At 33.5% G+C, this 20547-nt stretch overlaps 1 protein-coding gene across 1 annotated transcript; it reads right to left on the bottom strand.

The window, feature by feature from the left end:
• Positions 1 to 11755: 11755 nt before the first annotated feature.
• Positions 11756 to 19400, bottom strand: LOC123558849 (uncharacterized). The gene is made up of 2 exons (XM_045350696.2): positions 19143 to 19400; positions 11756 to 12354 (listed from the first exon to the last, which is right to left on the bottom strand). The coding sequence occupies exons 1-2, from the start codon at positions 19204 to 19206 to the stop codon at positions 11987 to 11989; spliced, it is 432 nt and encodes a 143-aa protein (XP_045206631.1). The 5' UTR covers positions 19207 to 19400; the 3' UTR covers positions 11756 to 11986.
• Positions 19401 to 20547: the final 1147 nt, after the last annotated feature.

Here is a 20547-nt window from a genome sequence, read left to right as displayed (position 1 = left end):
ATAAGTAGACGTATATGCGCGACCAGTGTTGAAACAGTACAGCAGGAAGACATCCTGATTCTTGCAACAACAATACTCCAACAGCAAAATGTCCAGAAATGCAGAGAGAAGCAGAACTCAATCAGCATGAATTATTAGATTTGTGTAAATGCAGTAAACGGCATTTGGTCAATGTTACACCGGAATTGCAAACGTTGTCCCGTTGTTGCTCTATTAAGCAAATATACAAAATGATACAGTCCGGTTTCAAATGTTGAAATTACGCACATTTTCCTCACAAATATATTTGCATTTTAATAACTATAACATTTCTGAGGTTCACTTTACGGACAATGATACAATACGGGTATTTCATTATCTTTGGGATTGTGTTCAAATTATGGTCCCATTCTGCTCAAAATAATTTAGGGAGTTATATGCCTTGTAATAATACAGTTATCAGTACTTATTAGGCGTTAACTGGCTTTACAGTCACATACGTGACAGGAAAATTTGACCTTAGAATGTATACGAGCAACTCCATTCCCTGGGCGCAACCACATTCCTGATGACTTTTGTCAAGTATGTCCCCATAAGCAGGATTTAAACGAATAAATGTGATATTCGCTACTACACTACAGTTGGTTTATCGTTAGAAGCGACGGATGTCCTCAGATAAGGCTAATGGGGTCAGAAACTGGCGTTTTTGTTGAGTTGATTTTATATTTGTTTCACGTTTTGTGTCACCAGATAAAAGGGTCGGATCATAAATTACAAACCAGCAGGGCACTGTGTAATGGTCTGTCATTACTTTGAGAAAATCACTTATTCTTGTTGCTGAAAAAAAACAGGTACTGTAATATCATGTTTTATTAACTATTTTGTTCTTTTGAAAATTTACATGCACTGCAATTTGATTACCCTTTATCCAAAATAAAATATCAGGCAATTTAAATGTCAGCTTTTTAAAGTTAAATCTTACTACGTCATCTTAGAGCATTATTTTGATATGACGTCAATTTAAAAACTGCAATATTAAAAAAAAAACATATTGATCCGATCAATACTAAACCAAATTAGTCATTAACCAGCAAAAGTGGCTATTTATTCTGATAATTAAGGCAAACGCAATTACAGCTTAAACCCTAAAATTTTCGAAACTTAGAGTTTACAAATGTTAAGTCAAACACGCTGAGCATGCGAATACAAGATCTAGCAATTTGTTTTTATTCTGACATTGTGCACATAATTATATTTATCACAAACTATGTATATTTTACATTTTAAAAAGTCTGTAAATATCAGATTACCTGATCCATTTTTGACATTCGGGATGCATTCGACTATACCACGTTTGTGTCAATACGGATGTACAGTAAGGGATATGGTATATGATTAATAAATAAAATTCAAACATTTCTTTTGATGTATATCTTGCACATGATCCCGATCTGTTGTTACAAAGAAACAACCTTCGGAATATCCCTCGTGATATGCCATTTTTAAAGAAAGTATCTAGCGAATGATAAACGAGCCTACCCTTAAGGTGAAGAAGGTGTAATTCAGCGACGTCTTGCGGAACGCCAAACGTTACGCTTCGCAACGTCGCGTCATTACGTTCTATAAAGCTATCGGAAACAAAATGGCGTCGAGCGAGGCAGGAGGGCTTGATAATTTTGGTGGTTAAGCACTATATATGCTGTTTATATTCAAGTCTTTTCTGTATAACAATGTGTACATTTAAGAATTATGAAAGGCATTACAAAAATTAATATATATTTTGAAGACAGATGATGTGTATAAATTTTATTTATCATTCAGACATTTTATATCATTGCTGTATTACATACAACCATACCAGTTATCCAGCGCATTGTCTTAATAAACATGAAAAATTATGAAAAACATTTGATGTTTGTGTTCTGTTTTGCATTGCAGGTAGTAATGATATACTGACAATTTAACTGTTTCTGTTTCCGAACTCCGTATCGGTATTAACTTGCTCACAACATCTCAACATCTCAACAAGTAACAAAAGCGGGTACGTCCTTTTGCCCGATGTTCAAAAACGGAAACTTTAGTCTGACTGATTGAATCTTTCTACACAACTGTCTGAGTTTGTTTAGATGCAGAAGTTCTAAAAGATAAATTATAGCAAAGACCAGTGTTTGGCGGACGCTCAATCCCGAATATGTTACAACTTCACATGCTGCATATTATTCTTACATGGCTTGAAATTATGTCTCTACTGAAAATCTTGAAGCACTGAATAAAATATATTCAAAACAAACTTTTTAGGCCTATGTATATTTTCGACTACGTCAAGGGTCATAACACTGGTCTGACTGTGTGAGATCAAATTAAAACATCATATACATAGAAATGTTGAGATCAATCCTGGGAGGTTTGATGACTCTAGGTCAATACTTTCTGAGATATGCCCGACACTAATTCGGACTGACGGACGGACGTGCGGCCAAGGGCAACACTAATTTCCCCACCCAAACATAACGAGGAAGGCGGGGGCGGAGGGGGAGGAGGGCACATAAAAAAGAAGTTATTTCATATTGTAACATTCTCTATGCAAAAGAAATCATTTACCACCAGTTGCACCTTAAATTATGTTTAAAAACACATATTGAAATATGTCCTAACATTTCATGCGAACAAAAATACGACTTTTTTTTACCGCGGGATTCAATGAAAATTCAGATCAATTCCGACTGAATATTTGTATATTTACTTGCATACGCACTTACTTTTTTGTACTTTGTCTCGCAATTGTACAATCTTCTAAGTAGGTATTTTGAAAATTACCACCTATATTCACGTGATAAAGACAACTATGAAACATAATGATTTGAGCCGCACCATGAGAAAACTAACATAGTGCGTTTGCATCCGCGCAGTCTGGTCAGGATCCATGCTGTTCGATAACAGTTTCTCTAATTCCAATAGGCTGGTCCCAAACGCCCTGTGTTGGTTTTCTCATGGCACGGCACATTTGTATATACAATAAAGAAAGTATGTTTCAGAAATTATTAGAATTTTTAACACGGAATGGCTAAATATTTATTTGCAAAATGCATACGCCGTTTTAGTAATAAAACGTTTGCTAACGTCAGAAAAAAGCGGGAAAATGCGCAACGTCAATCGCCGCCGATAGCGCCATTTGAGACTTCTTCGTTTTTTGCGACTTCGTAGCTCGAAAGCGAAGTAGGTAGTCAAGGACTTTTATTTTCGTTATTTTGCTGAGAAATACCTTTAAAGTAATTGTATAAATTTTAAAAAAAAATCTATGGACCAGTAAATGCATGCTCCCAATTTATACAAGAAACGTCATTTCCGTAGAGATGAAATTTGGGAACAACACATGCTACGATTTATGGCTACAACTTAATTATTCGTAAAGAGTCAGCCTCAAACTTATCACTTAACAAACTTGCGTGCAGTCAGTGTCGCTGTGGGCTAACAATTATTTGGTAGAAGTGAATTTCATTGATTTATCAAATGATTTTCTTATGATTTTTATGTCAGAAAAATGCACGAGAAAATGGGGATAGAGAAAAATTTATGACAAAACTGCGAAAACGAAGTTGGTGACCCTCCGATTTTTGTTTGATCATTTTACAGTAAAATAAATTTATAAGATAATATTAGTTTTAAAAAAAATCTATGGACCAGTTTTTGCACACTACTTATCCTTTCCACACGAAAACAATAATTTCATAGAAAGATTTTGGCATGATTTTTGCATAAAGTAAGCATTCCTTTGGCGAACAGTAGGAGCATATATTTGAAAATTACATCACCGTATAGGTTTCGACTGGCATATTATATAAAATGAAAAAAAGAATCTTTTTTAATAAAATGAATGCCCGAAACTAAAATTAATCGCCATGAAAACGGCAACGTTACAACTATTTCCGACTAGGCTAAAACGTGAAATTTCGACGTCATTTGCGTAAAAACTGTGCATTTGACCTTTTCAATAATTGTACATCGGATAAAGATCAATTTTTGCTGCTATTTACGTATGTTATCAAGGGTGCAACTTGTTTTTGAAAATCCCGCTCATTACACCTTCTTCACCTTAAGAAAACAAATGTCAAAATTTAAGATGGTAAATTGTGGTACTGGATAAAAGTCTAGCGGAAAATCATTTGCTTACTTTTAAGACATCTCTAAGAAAAAACGAAATACAAGAAATTTACTCAAGGTATATTTTAGTTCCAGCAGACAAAGCGACCAATAAGACATAATGTATCATTTACATTTGATCAATTTGATCAATGTTTTCTGTAACGAACTTAGTAGTACTAAATTCCTTTTAAGAACAAGATTTGATCATTAATCACATCAATCGGTCGTATAAAAGTCGATTTAAATATCGCTACATATTTTATATATATCTTAACTGTTCACATTTTTTATTCCCGAAGTAAAAGTAAAATATGCATAGCCGGGCTTATTTTGCATAAATGATATAATCAAAGACAGTTCATTTGTTTTAATTATAGTAATTCAACGAACAAATATCAACAGACTTTTAGCATAAATAATTGTTATTATTTTTGTTTCCTTGTAGGGGTTTCGAAACCATGTGACATCTTATAGGATATTTACACTCATTGGGATTGATTCGTTCTAGAACCTGTCCTTGGGCCTGTATTGTCGGGCCTTTAATGGTGATTCCCCTGTTGCTATCCCTTCTGCAAAGGCACTGGGTATACGCATAACTGATTCTTCAGATTTGATTTTAATAGGTTATTTTTGCACGCGCATTTTAGTGTTTTACATATCGTGCCTTCGGTTATAATGGAATGTGTTAGGGAGTCACCAACTGAATTAACTTATGTTACAAGCTCTTGTGATATTCAAATAAGTTAAGTGAGAGGTTTTGTGGGCTTGTCTTGTCTAAGTTATGACCACTGTGTACTTTTGTGATTCTGTAAATATTCGGTACTAAACGACGACTTGTATTGTAGGTTTTCAGTTCCAAATTTAGAAACTCGTTTTTAACATTTTATTTTCAGTAACATAAAACACTATGGTAAACCTATGTTAGGTATTTGTAAGAGCCATTTGAAAGTACACTTAACGAAATTGATTGATAAATAAACTGACACAGAATTACACACATTTTGCTTGTTTTATTGGTTTTGGTTTAGAGTCATACCGACGTGTGACTTCAGGTCATATGGCGGCTCTAACAGCTCTTGATGGTGCGCTTTGTTTCAGGCATAAGCGGCACCTTGGCAGAAAGTCTAGAACTACTGACAAGTGACGATATTTAAGTTGTAAAAGTGTGTGGGCGTGGCGCTATGTCTAATAAAATATGTTCCAAAAGATCTTTTGGAAGCATAGAATGCAACCAAATAGAGCAATAGCAGACTCGATTTGACTGAGTATGTTTAATGAAATATGTAAAAAGATCCTTTGGAAGCAAAGAATAAAACCAAGAAGAATAATAGCAGACTCCGTTTGATTGAGTCTGTTCATGAGAGGTAATGAAATGTGCGGCACCTCTCACGCCCCCTAGCACCGGCTTAAGCGGAACTCTATTACACATCTGTTGAATGACCTCCATGATCCCAAAGGACCAGAAAATATAACACCATTGAATCCAAAACTTGTTATAGTCGTGAACGGTAAACTATATGGGCTTCTTCTCCAGAAAATGTTAGCCACTTGGAGTAGAATAGTGTAAGGTACTCTAAGTTTCGAAAAACATGCTTTTTAATCCATACAGGGGAATCTTATCCAGAAGAATACGCAATAGTCTTACTTGGACGAAACGCGGATTGCGTAGTCCGGCGTTTTCCCATTGGTCATTAAGAGTGTTTTAATGATGGCGTATGTAATAATATGTAATATAAACATAAAAATGTATGCAGATTTCATGAAAATCTTTTAAAAGTATCATTGTTTTAAACATTGGAGAGTAAGTTACTACAAGTGCAGACATTCATTATGTATAAATACATTTTGTTTACAAGATACATCAATTGTGGAAATACTTGTGTAAATATCATTGGAAGTTGTAGTTGTAGCTTTAGTCTACCAGAATTACTATTAAAATTACTATGAAAATGAAGTCCAGTTGATGTACAAAATATTGCTGACAGGTATTTATTTCTGTTACAGTCTCAGAATATTTTGTATAAATTTAAAATATATCAATAATATGACATATAAGCGCAGAAAGTTTGTGACTCCCTTCATTTGTTTTTGAATTGCATAAATTTATAAGATTTTGGTACTTTATAGTTTATTTATTAACATGATCGCGATTTCACTCACTGTACCTTATACAGTGTTGAAAGGAGACCTGTCATTCCTTAGAGGAAGTTACTGTTATGGAAAACATTAGAATATTTTCGATCAATCAGACACGTCATACTAAAAAGAACATAAGATAACTAGGGTAAAACAGGCAGAGAAATAATTCGGTATCCGACTATGTAGACACATGGAAGATTAAATGAATTATTTATTCAAGTACCTTTTTACAAGCATGGCTCTCTTTACACAAAGAAGACGACCGAGCTTCATTGACATAAAAGAGGATTTACAGTAACGTATCTTGATAACAAAGAATTTTGCATAGAAATTACATCTTTACGGTTGTCGAATGCTATAGACGATATTGTACTTAAGGTAGATTTGCACGTTTGATTGACCGGAAGTGACGACTTAACGTCATTTATCCGGAAAACCTAGAATAATGCCTGATAGCTGTTAAAAGGGTAGCATAAATGGTGCCGAGAAACCACTACATAACATCTCTTGTGTATAATGTTACAATCACCGTCACTGTCTTTCTTGAGGTAAACTTTGAAAATAGATAGGTTTTGATGCAAAATAATTTTAAGTAATAATCTAAAGTAAGTAGAAATTCAAGGACACGAAGTGGTTTTTTGCGAATTGTGAAAAATTAAGCCCATGGGCTTAAACATTTTATTTTACTGTATTACTGAAAAACAAATATGAACAGGTTCATTAAAAACTACATAATGGAACTTTTTCCCTTCCTGAAAATAAATAGATCATCGCAACTGCGACTATTTTCATTGGAGCTGAGTGTAAAAACTGACCCGAAAGACGAAAACTTTCTAATCGGTCTAAATATCAAGCACACAACCCCTTGAAAACATCGTCAATTTGGAACTTAAGCAAAAGCACGAGGCAAGTTCTAACCTAGCAGTGAAAGTAAAAACTTCAAGTTGGCTCCTCTTATTTTCGGATTTATGTGTAGTAAAATGCATCGAAATGCAAAATCTAAAAATAATAAAATAATCAAAGGATCAATTTCTATAAAAGAGTTACTTCGGCCGAAAACATGACCCTGGGTTAGACTTCTGAATTAAATGGTTAACAGTTCCGCTATATCTATGTTGTAGCTTATGTGACTAGAAACTTTTTATCTTATAGAAACGATGCATCTTTTACGTCTAGGAATGGAATTAGTATAGACAGATTTGACCTAAGCCCTTGTCAGTGTTCGATATTTTGAAAAGAAAATATGTGAATATCAAATTTAGAAATACCCTGGGGAAAGTGTGTAACGAAATTTATCAACAAGGACAATATTTCTTAAAAAGTTAAAACCAACAGAATTTCACAAGGTGTAATGTGTTGAGAAAGCTATTGCTAGCAAGAGAATTGTCGCTGCTGCCTTATATATACATGCGCCAAAGAATGCACAAATATCTACAAATATAAGAAGATTAAAGAAAACAATTAGAGGACTGACGTAATATTGAAAAATTAATTTTGCATTGCATAGATATAACATTGAGGCTACACACTACCAAATCAGATGTAAGCCTACGTAAGTCTAGTCTCAAGTAGTCCTTTTTTCTTATATTCTTCTGGCCCTTTTTGAAAAGCATCATGTTTTCTTTTACCTTACAGCGTTTCAGTATGTAGTAGTAGCAATATATGGAAACTGCTTGCTCCTATCGCAAAAATGGACAGCTTAAGAACTTGTAGCAATGTAGTTCTTTATAGAAATAGCAATAACAGAAATTCTGATATTCTAAAAATGTCGGGATAATTAAAGGGAAAGGCAATGTTGTTCTCATGTTTAATCCATCTGATAGGATTTCTTAAATCAATTAAAAAAGTGAAAGAATTATCAAAATCGGTGTAAGAATGAGAAAGTTATGAGCATTTTAATATTTTGTCAAAATAGCGGCCATTTTGTTTCCATAGCAAGAAAAACAAAATGGCGGATTTATTAGATTTCTAAATACATATTTGAACTGTATTTACTTATTTCTGTAAAATGATTTATCTACTTTTTCCAGCTATAATGAAAAAAATTATCATGTTTTACATATTACCCTCAAGAAACATATGAAATTACAAATGTAATATATTTAAAAGGTTATTTGCTAAATAAAGAATTCAGCAGTGTGTAAATGACATCATAAACACACTAAAATGGCTGCCTCCATGAAAAGTCATTTTTTTAAATTTCAAACTGCCATATCTTTTTTCAATAGTGGCCCGATTTTAAAATTTCTTTCAGTGTTATGAAAGACTTGAGGATGGCTTTCATATAAAATTAACTTATAGTCAGGCTTTCCTTTCCCTTTAAGTAAGCGGATATCATATGAAATCCAGAACAGCCGGATATAGTGGTGTTCAATAAATAAGGAGAACTGTTTTTCGCCAAAAATCTCGGAATTCAACAAAATGATATTAATTTATTTCAAATGGCGCAGAGCTTTTAAACGCTAACATTTCTGTCCGTTTTGAATTAAGGCATGCATTTTCAACCAGGTTTTATAGTAAGCCTTTATGTCTTTATGCTGAAGGTTAAGCCGAATAGTATAATTTGGATACCATTAGTATTCCATTAGTTTAAAACATTATCCATTAAATAATTGAACACAAAATCTAAATTATTTGGAAAACCCTTGGTACATAAATCTGTAAGGCCAGCTAGCTATAGGAAAACTATATCTGAATTATACCTCTTAGCAGTTCTGCCTTTCACATTTAACATAGTTCGTAAATCAATCTCAAAGATTACCGAGTGGATACATTTCACTTCTCAATATAAAAAAAGGCTTAGAAAATTTCCTGGTTCATATACCAATGTTTTGACATATGAAATATCCGTATGAATAATATAATTTTAGTTGTTAGTGGTCTTCTTATAAATGTTGAAATTATCGATTGATGAGAGAAAACACCCACTCTGACTGCCCTCTGTTTACAACACATTCCTAAAACCCTAATACATGAATGTCAAGCATTTACTTGTATTTCGTTGCCAGTTGGACATCTGTTTGTCTAAATATACTAATCCAAACTTCTAATGCCCCTAGATATTTTTGGCGATTACCTTTTTAATCTAGATAGTGAGTTTAGATATAATTCCTTTCATTTTGAATGTTTTTATTTTGAAACTGCAGGGAAGCAGGAAAATTGAATATACGACTCTCTCGTACAAAACTCTTATGGTGTTCATAATCGGTCTGTTCATGGAGTGAGGTTTGGCATTGAGTACATACGTTTTTGGTTGTAAAGGTTTGCCTTTTATATATTTATACACGAGCATTTTTGTGTTTTACATGTCATGCGTTTTTGTTTCCATTACGTGTGTTAGAGATTCACCTGGAGGGGATAACTTTTATTTACACTGTCCCGTGTCTTTGGAACATGGTGGAGGTAAGAGTGAGGTTGTAGAGATAGACCCTAAAATTTTCAGTGATAGTATTACATTAAATAAAGTCTAGAAATTGATTTCCAAGTCCGTGAAATAACCAAAAATGATTTCACAAATGTGAAGTTTCTGATAGTTTTGTTAATATCAATAACAGAAGTTTTAATTTTTAATTTAAAGTTGTGATCCACAAAGAATGACAACTCTTGCCTTGGGCTAGTACTTATAAGTAGAGATCTATTAGTTTACTTCCCTTGCAATTACACAATTGAGTGGAAAATGAAAACTGTTTTAGACACAATAATCATACTTTTTTGCACAACAAAATCATTTAGGATTTATTTATTTGTGTTTGATTTACCCCTCAAGACATGGTTCCTCTGATTCTGTCAACTTACATATGGTTAAAAATTAACTTTTAACAAGCCAATAATAAAATGAAGTACCAGTAGGTAAATAATAGTGCTGATAATACAGTTTTGCTTGTATCAAAATGTCACAATAGAACCACTTTTGTAATACAGAACACCTGGTAGGATTAGTAAAGGTGCAATTATATTGATCTCTATTTCCTATGTCTAGAGGTTGGGTGCGCACCATAAACCGGTTTAAGTTCCCCAGTGGTGTTTTTGCCACTGACCGTTCCAAGGAGGTGCCCCACTGTGTTCCTTTGTTTGTTCGTTTTGTCCTAATGTGTTGGCTTTGTGTGTGCGCGCGCGTGTGTGTATGTGTGTGTGTGTGTTTGTGGTGTACGCGTCTGCGTGCAGTGGGTTTCGTTTTGTGGAGGCTGCGTTTTTGGTACGTGGCATTCCCTGTTTGATATTTGTCTTTGTTTTCTTTTGGCGCTAATAAACTAGTTTATACTCCCCATGGGTACTTTTGCCACTGACCGTTCCAAGGCGGTTCCCTACTGTGTTCCTTCTTCATGTATGTTGCTTGTGTCTGTTTGTCACTTCTTCGTTATTAATTCGTTTGTTTGTGTTGCTGTGTACATGTGCTCAGTTACTGTGTGCGTATATTATACATTTTCTCATACCCATATTTCCGTGTGGGGTGCTGTATGGGCGTCTGCCTTTTTTGAATTGGACTTTAGTCCTTGTTTTATTATTCTATTACATTGATTTACTTTAAAAATATTCGGTCATTTTGTCTAAAGGAGACAACATATTTCGAATTTCGAGACTCTTTAAGATGTCACTGAAAAAGCGTAAGGTACTGTCAAATAAATATTAATGTTTGAGGAAGATAAATTAGCAATATCTGTCGAAGTCACACTCCAAATAAAAAACAATAGTTCTGCAAAGCGGGACAATAGACGCCAGCAATTTTAGATAAAACGAGGAGGAAGTAAAATTTAATGACTTTTTTTCTTAGGTGTGTCTAGTGGAGTAAGATGTAATGTGGCAGTGGTTGGAAGGCTTAGGGGTTTAGTACAGCAGCAGTGATAGAATACTAAGAAACAAGAAACTGAATGTTAATTTATTTCTATTTGGGGGAGGGTGGTGGTTAATGTGTGCAAGTTATGGGAAGTAGTAATGTGGATTGTTGCACATTCTCCACAAACCTTTATTTCAAGCTTAAAGTCAACACCTTGAATAGTGTTGAAGTTGTGCTCAGACACAAAATACATAGGACAGACTCCAAATTAATTGATCTTTGACCTACCGACCAAGTTCATATGCTTGAATACTGAGGCATAAATATATTAAAGTGTAAAACGGATTTGTTTTTCTTTTTGGGGGTTAGGGGAATAGGTTGGGTTGGGAGTGGGGGAGTAATGTGGATAGCTGCACTCCTCAGATCACCTCATCATCACCCAACTGTATTCCGAGGTTAAAGTCAATACCTTGCATAGTTTTAAAGCTGTGCTGTGGAAACAAAATACAAATAAAAGATTTTAACCTTGACCTTTCACATACAGACCAAGATCATGTGCTATGAATATTGTCTCATCTCCACCTACCTATATGCCTAGCTTAAAAGTCAATACCTTAATTGATTTTCAAGTTATACTCTGGACACAGAATATGACAGACAGATTTGACCTTGCTGTGACCTTGTTCTTTGGCCTTCAGACGCATTAAAAGACGATAAACATGAAGTTCGTTTTTTATTATAATATAATGTTATTTCAAAGATTCACACAATACACAGAATCAAAAAGCAATGTCGTTTATCCTGAACAATTAAACACCTTACAATTTAGTATAGCATCCGAAAAATACATACAATCTAATCGATATACAAAAATCATAACAATTACACAATGGAAAATAAACTAAATACACAGGACTCATGGAACAGACAGTATCAATGAAGTCATATTCTTCAGTATCTGTATGAACCGCTTGAAGGGAATCTGTTTCCACCTCTGTATGACTCTGCGTTCCAGGGATTGTATCCAAAATACACACGTGGGCCTCCTAGCATCCTAGGCTTTGACCTATAATATCCTGGATTTTTTCCATAGGAATAAAACGGTATTATTACTTTCTCTTTTATTCTCGGGTATCTTTGGTAACTGTCGGAAATTTTAAATCCGCTTCGTTTCAGGACACTTTCTATTCCGACTTCGCTTTGGGGGTTCCATTCGTCAGAATTAGGGTCGAAGACAGGAAACTGTAGGTCGATTGGTTCGTCACTTTCGTCTGGATAGTAACGGTCTTCTTCGTCATGAAGGAGCGGCGATGCGTTTCCTGTAAGACATTATATACAAATAGATTTAAAAAAGCATGAAGGTAAAAGAGAAAGAAAGGGGAAATCACTTTATTTAAAACTTTAAATGTATTGATTGTGAATGCAATAATTTTAGATAGATGAAGAAAACGGATTTACTTTCGGATTAAACAGGTTTGAAATGTTTGTCTTACATACATTAGTCCTATGCACAGCTCTAAGACGAAACATTTTAAACATTTTATGATCATTCAAGCGGTTCATGAGAAAAATCATTTAAAGCTTTTTTAAACCCATAAGCACACCAAAAGCAAAATGTTCTCAAGGTCAGCTACTGTCCGTTGTTATTTTGTCCTCCGTCAGCGTCAGCAATGTTCTATAGATAATTTAGTACTTTGAACGGAAAACACCCGAAAAGAGACAAAATCAAATGCCAAATATTTATTTTGGAGTCAATATATTTATATTTAATTGGAGATTAACAGGATTTATACATGAGTTTTAAAAAATACTTTTCAAGTCTCAGTTTACGTATCTACGGTGCAACCACACGTCTACACTTTGCTTACAAAAACAAAAACTTTTAAGTATTTTCAGTACGCTTTGTAAATCTGTATGTATTTTTAGAACTTGTTATTCTGAAACTAAGACATATTTTTATCAACAGCAGTGTTAAATATCGGAGCATCCTGTCTAACAGTGACAGATTTCCACTTAATCTCAGTTATTCTGTGAAATAGGCTGTCCGTTATATTGATGCACTGCAGTTTAAACCAGGTGCCTTTCAATAATTTTATACTCATATTAATTATTTCAGACAATCAGCTATCTAATTATATAAGATGAATTTAATTTGAAAATGCAAAAAAAAAAAAAGGAGATACGGTATGATAATTACTACCGGCGACTATATTTGATACGCTTTAGGATTCTGCAGCTGGTAGGAGAAGCTATTAAAATGTGACAATGAAAACATGATATTGTACATGAAAGAAAAAATAGGCAGTTAATGAAAGGCTTACATTAAGGAATTAGGAGCTGAAAATTGCATAAGATTTTTATTATTTCAAAAGATACCTTTTTAGGAAAATAGGAAAAAATGTATAAAGAACGTATCCCTATACTCCGTATCAATAAGCCCTATCACGTGATCTGACACAGGTAAACATTCTCACTACACTGCGCAGAGAATGCCTTTACAATGGGTTTACAACCATGTCAGATTAATAATAATAACCACAGTCAATCTATTTCTTATCACTTGCTAATAAGTAAACAATCCCAGTATTTTCAACATTCTACAGATAATTTCAGAAATGGCCTGTAGTAGTTCTTTGAATTGGAGTAAAAATTAAATGGAATTCTAAAGTATTGCTGATTACATGAAAGAAAGAGGACATTAAACAGGGTCTTTGAAAAAGGATACAATCTTTCTTATTGAAAGTTATGTAAACGATGCCTTTGTTGGTAAAACAGACAATAAATTCCTTCTAAAACATTTAAACAATTGAAACTTAATTAATTTTTTCTGTGTAATCTATTCAAGATAATACTAGTTAATCTTTGCAATGTGTACATTTGGTATATATATTAAACACACTGGCTGGGAAACTCTGTTTACATGTTTCGGATCACGTGATTAATTTTGTCGATACGGAGTATATGTATATCATTAAATTTCGTTATTTTTTAGCGTATTTTAAATTCAGTTCTCCGGCGATTTGATGCTCTGCACCAAACTTTTACTTGTTCGTAATTAATGCTCGCCACCCCTATCCTCTTACTTAACGCGCCCCTCTCTATTTTCTAAAAGAAAATGAAAATAGATATGAAATTACTGAGCTGATCCAACTGTTGCCTAGGAACTCATTTTTTTAGCTCTACATCTTCATCAGTGATAAATATGCCTATATATAGGCATGAATATTTTGTTTTGGGTAAATGACTATATAAGTTTACATTTATGGTGTAAATTGTGTGACAATATCAGTTAACAACCTCCGAATGTGTAGGCTGCGGAAAGTAATTTAATGGTTACCGTATAGCTATTTTTATGCATTTACGGATTGCTTTTTATCACATAACACACGGAAAAATAATTAAATGGTTATTGTTTAGCTATTTTTATGCATTTACGAATTGCTTTTTATCACATAACACACGGAAAAATAATTAAATGGTTACCGTTTAGCTTTATCATTCATGAACGGAATGTCCTTTTCCCAATGTATGCTTCCTTTAGGTTATACAATAGTAAATACATTTGCTTTATTTTCTTTATTAAATCAACAATTTTCTGAGGGCTGTAACACATGACCAGGTCCATTTAAAAAGGATTACTAGCCTTATGTTCTTATATGACCGATAAATCACAAAAACACCAAGAAAAGTAGAGGTTGTGTATCCTCTAAGACAGATATTTTGGCTGACAGGTCAACACTATGGAATATCCTCCAAAGTGACAGCCAAGTTGTGGGTATGGGCGCATGTTGAATAAGGTTCGTTTACATTTCTATCAATGCTACCAATATGTCAAGAATAGATCCACAATTAAATAAAAACTGGAACTGACTTACATAAAATATGAAACTGCCATTTTAACTGGGGGAAAATAAGAATAATTTCTTTCCGCTATTAGCCCGGAAGTACTGCTTGATTACCTATTTAGTACTATTGTACCTTTACGAAAAAGTGGCTTTCTATAATAGTATCAGTTACATTTATATAGTAAGAGTAGATTAATTGCATGAACAATACCAAAGTTCAGCTTGATAAAATTTTTTCAAGGTGTTGTGACATTTTTAGTAACGCTATTTACTGTGACAATTTTCTCCAAAACTAGTTGTCTCGACATAACTTTTAACTATTTCACCTAGTTGGAGCTTATGTTTGCCCTATTCTCAAATTTGCAAGCAAATGACACATAAACACTGTTACGAAATCTCAACTCTGATAGCTATGAATGGGTAATATTTTGGCTCTGAATAGGTGGGCCGGTGGTCTAGTGGTAACACGCTTGACTGTCAGTCCAGAGGTCCGGGGTTCGATTCCCGGTCCTGGTACTGGAAATTTCTGAGATGCTCTTGAGTGTCTCCCACCTAACCAAGAGGCTTGTACTGGTTCTTCCCAGGAAAGACGGCTCTACGTGTATAGGTGCTATACACCGATCCCACATTTGCATACTTAGGTGGCTATATGAACAATAGGTAACTGTACTTTTTCTTTGATGTCATTCATTCAGTAAGGCTTTTATGTGGCTATTTTTCTTTTACGTGGCTAAAAGAACAATAGAGAGAACAAGAGAGTAGCCACATAAATACCCATATGTACGTCCGCACGGGCACGTTAAAGAACCAGACTGTCTATTCGCAAAAGAGCTAGGTTAAGTTAGCCAGACTGTATCTAAAAGGATTTCTCTCTATCTGTTCTGGGGGCTTTATCTCACTCTCTCCCTCTGGTAAGACCGCTCTGTGTCTGTACTAGTAGAGGATAAATTTCGCGCCCTGTGTGGCTGCGTTTGGTATATGTAAAGCGCCTTTGAACTTGTTTATCATGAAAAGGGCGCTACATAAATCTGGTATAATAATAATAGAAAAATACACCCAAAAATGTGGATTTGTTTAGATTTTTTACAATTTTTGCAGCAAATTGCAATGAAATTTTCATTTCCTATCAAAATATGACCACAATAGCCCATTCATACACATATTATCTGGACAAATCTAAATTTTTGCCAAAGTTGTTGCTATAGGGTATACAGTAGTAAATGAATTTGATATATGTTCTATAATCTTCTGAGAGCAGGAACACATAGCCAGGGCCATTTAAAAAAATCAGTAGCCTTATATTCTTAAATGACATATAAACCATAAAAACACCAAGAAAAGTAGGAATCCTTTAAGAGAGATTTTTTGTTTGACAGGTCAACACTATGGAATATCTTCCAAATTGACAGCTGAAATGTGGGTATGAATACATGTGTAATGAGGTCTGTTTACATTTTTATTAATGCAAAAAAATCTCCTTGAAAATGCTACCAAAATGTCAAGTATATGTTCACAATGAAACAAAACAGGAACTGACTTACAATAAATATGAAAATGCCACATTAACTGGGAAAAAATGAGGATATTTTCTTCTAGCCCTGAAATGCTGCTTGATTACCTATTTAGTACTATTGTGCCTTTAAATCATATTGAAACAAATATAAATGCATAAAACATCTATATCTTATATATATTTGCCTTTTTGCAGACTGGACTGATATATTTCTAATTGTTGAAGTAGTGACTGCTGTATACAGAATACTATAGTCTCGATGTAAACTGATATTGCTCTAAACAAACCACATTTGTAAATGGAAATATGAATTTTTTTAGTCTATAAAAGGCTATTTATAGTTTCATGGAACGATATGGCAATATTTTCAGTAATGGCTCATGTTCTGTTTGAAATTCTGGTTTTCTTACCGAAGTAACAAAACACTTGATGTTACACTCACTATTCACAATAAATTACAATCAAAAACTGATTTTTACTTAGGTCGGTTGTTGTACAAGTTGCATTGCTAAATTGTAATTGAGAATTAACAAGAAATATCTTTAAAAATGATGGTCGGCGAATTGTAATAAGGAAAGAAGTTTATGAATTTTTCATCTAACATTAATCTTTCATCAAACATTTTTCAAATTGCAAAACTAAACATCGCACTTTAACAATTTAAATGGTTCTCTTTTAATTTTTCGCAAAGGTTTCGTAGGGTTGCAATTTTGTTTCGTTTATCCTTAGACGAATAATTACAGCAGTAGTTTGATGAAGATTCATGAAGCGGTTCATGGGAAGAGGTCATTAAACGTGTTTATATTTTTAGCTAAATTGGTCCCTATCTCCATTTGTAACAAAATAGCAGGAGACCTTACGATATTGTTACACATCGAGTTTGATAAAAATCCATTACATTTTAGTGGTTAATGCGAAGAAAGGCATATCTACTTTTAGCTATAGTGGTCCCTAATAGGGCCAAAGTTCCTATATAAATAAATTTGGAAGAGGACCTTATAATGATGCTCCAGACCAAGTATGACAAAGATCCACCAAGCTGTTCATGAGACGCTGTATAAAGGCATTTCTAGTTTTAGCTCTAAATGTCCTAGCTGAACAAAGTTGGCTGCGGGCCTAATAAAGATGCTACAAATCAAGTTTGATTAGAATACATGAGAAAAAATCAATTAAAGGATTTTTTTATTTATTATTTTTATTTATTTCTAAAATAGGCCAACTGATCCCGCTTTAACAAATGCATATCCGCTATTCATGAATCTTTGGACAATAACGTCACACCTATAAAAATGTGAAGGTCAAGCAAAACATACAATTGTTTTTTATTTCAATATGTCTGTTTCATAAGCAAAGTTTGACCGTAGTCATATCACATAGATGAACTGTATGCAGCGTACCTTCATTTCAATGTAATGAGATTCAGTCATTATATAGCATATATATAATAAAACAGATTTCAACTTAGTTCAATATTTGCATACCATACTAAAGAAAAATATTCATATATAATAAATCAGTTAAATAATTTATAACAAATATATCAAAGCAAACAAGTATTCATTTTAATATGCAATCTGAATAAGTCACAAAAGCAAGACACCTTTTCATATACAGACGACAATTGTAACAAGGAAAATCTTTTAAAAAGCACTTCTCTACATAAAAGACTCTTATCACACCCTTATTCATGTGATACGCAGACCGTATTCAGCTCTTTCTTTAATTTGATATATGTTGGTATTTGAACAGGTTTTTATCATATTTATTAAACTTACTTAACATTTTGAGATATATCAATATTCTTGCTAAATATACTGAGCCAAAGATAGCTTTAAAACTGTGAACAGCGTCGTTTAGGATAAACGCTTTGGCTACATTTCACTCAGCGTAGCACAATCAACAGAGTGAAAGAAATTGACACTCTCGTCCAATCAGACAGAGCGTTGCATAAATCTTCCATTTTGATAAATTATCTCTAATGCGTTATCAAGTAGTTTGATTTGCAAACTGAAGTCACGTGGCATAGGTAACGAAAACGAATTTAGACGGCATCGCCGAAAAAAAAAATCCAGTAAAATTAGAGTAGATGTATTAAATCACATATTGTTTAAAAATATTTACCATGTCCAATATGTTTATACAAGGTTGGAATCTAATTAGTAAAACAGCATGCACAAATAACGTATTTATTCCATTTTTTGGGAGTAAACAGACGTAACTAAATCTGCAGTACTATATAACTGTTGTGTTTACATCCTGTCATTAATAATTCAGTTCTGTGACTTTTTACAAAACCAAGTTAAAACATTTTTGCAACATCGTGGAATACTAACCTATAATTTGAAAGATTTGTTCAGTTTCGATGGCAGCAAAATTCAAATGGCGGCAATAATTTACAAAAGAATAAACATTGAAATAACCACTTTAAAAACACACGGAAATATATTTTACTACCATTTACAACCAGAAAATCATACTACAGTTGCACTTGAAACAAAATAAATCTTCATATTTGATTTATAATACAAAACTGCAAATTTGATTTCTATAAATTACAAAATATACACAATGAAAAGATTTACTTTTTTTTTTTCGTGAAATATCTCTCTTCGTTAAACATTAATTGTATCTGTTTAACATTTAATGGCAGTACTTACATTCAAAAAGTATTTCAAAATCAAGTTCAGACTATTTGCTTACACATATTTTAAAACATTATATCAACGTGTAACATGAAATATTTCCTCACCGTTTGAAAAAAGGCAAACAATTGCCATAAAGCCAAAAGTCCAACCATATTTCCACACTTCCATAGTTGTCTTTGCCGCCGCACTGATCGCCAATATTCCAATGCCACTTTGCCGTACGCTGTTTCCTTTATATTGACACAGGCTCTCCCATTCGTCATGTTTGTATCTGTTAATTGAAACATATTCACACACAGGAAAGTGTACGTGATATTGACGATTTTCCTATTTTTATTTACTATCAGTAACAACGTCAATGGTGTATTACTCGAGTATCGGCGCTTCCATTGGGGAACGAATTTAAAACCATACTAGAGGGCAAAGAATTAATAGTATCCGTAGAACTGAATATGTGACAACTACTTTACCATTCTACTACCGCTCCTTTTAAGACATACAACACCAAACTATAGGTTGTAAATATTAATAAGCTAAGCTAGGAAAACATTGTTGGAGACACATTACCACGAAGTTAATATTGAATTTAGTTCATTGCACTTCAGATAAAATAATTGTAACTTATGTTCAAGAGAAAAGACGTTTCAAAAAGTTTATTTATGTTGTATATATCTTATAATTATCTTAACGATTTCTTATTGAAACTCCAAAATTCTTTTGTCATTGGACACATAATACGTCTTCAGAATGCAAGCCTTTGAGGAATTATGTTTTTTCGAACGACAATGTTATAAAAACAACAGCACACTCGACTATTTAAAGCAATTTCACTTGATACTAGCTCACTAGATGTAGCAAAATGTATAAAGGTGAAAAAAGGAGGGACAATTTTGCTAAATTGCAAACAAAATTTATGAAACTTTCCGCATGAGGTCACCTCACCTTGATCCTAAATAGTAAAATCTGTGAAAAGATCGTTTGGAAGCAAAAAATGCAACCAAGAAGAAAAATAGCAGACTGGGTTTGATTGAGTCTGTTCATGAGAGGCAATGAAATGTGCAATACCTCTCACGACATGTGTGAAGTTTGAATTCAATTTGCCTAGTAGGCATTTAGAACCAGCTTACATGCTAAATTAACTCAAAATTGTATGTTTTAAAAAAGGCATTACTGTCACAAAATGAAAGCTGTAGTGTTATGTTGCTTGTCCTGTGAGATTACGACGTGCGTGTTTTTAGAAACCTTCTTACATGATAAAATTAAACATGTTACTGGAAAATTACTTTACCAAATGTTTTGAGATTTAAAACCGTGACATAAAGTGTTACCTGTTTGGTTTGTGAAACCCGGATGAGCGAATAAAGACTAACTTATATTGTTTATTGACGGGCATTTGCTTTAATTACGTAATTTAATTACGTAATTTGCATAATTTCGATTACACAGCCTGTATGTCATTTTAAAGAATTTTAAAGAATTACCAAATATAGGTACAGAAAGAATTCTCAC

This window comes from Mercenaria mercenaria, chromosome 5, assembly GCF_021730395.1.
Source record: "Mercenaria mercenaria strain notata chromosome 5, MADL_Memer_1, whole genome shotgun sequence".
Lineage (NCBI taxonomy): Eukaryota > Metazoa > Mollusca > Bivalvia > Venerida > Veneridae > Mercenaria > Mercenaria mercenaria.
Note: the sequence above shows the minus strand (reverse complement) of the source record. Positions and strands in the feature narration are given on the sequence as shown.

What these genes read in the sequence shown, in the direction of transcription:
- LOC123558849 (XM_045350696.2), bottom strand. Translation starts at nt 19,206, where the DNA reads ATGGAAGTGTGGAAATATGGTTGGACTTTTGGCTTTATGGCAATTGTT. An exon ending in TGTTTGCCTTTTTTCAAACG is followed by an intron (nt 12,355 to 19,142) that starts GTGAGGAAATAT and finishes AATGTCTTACAG; the next exon opens with GAAACGCATCGCCGCTCCTT.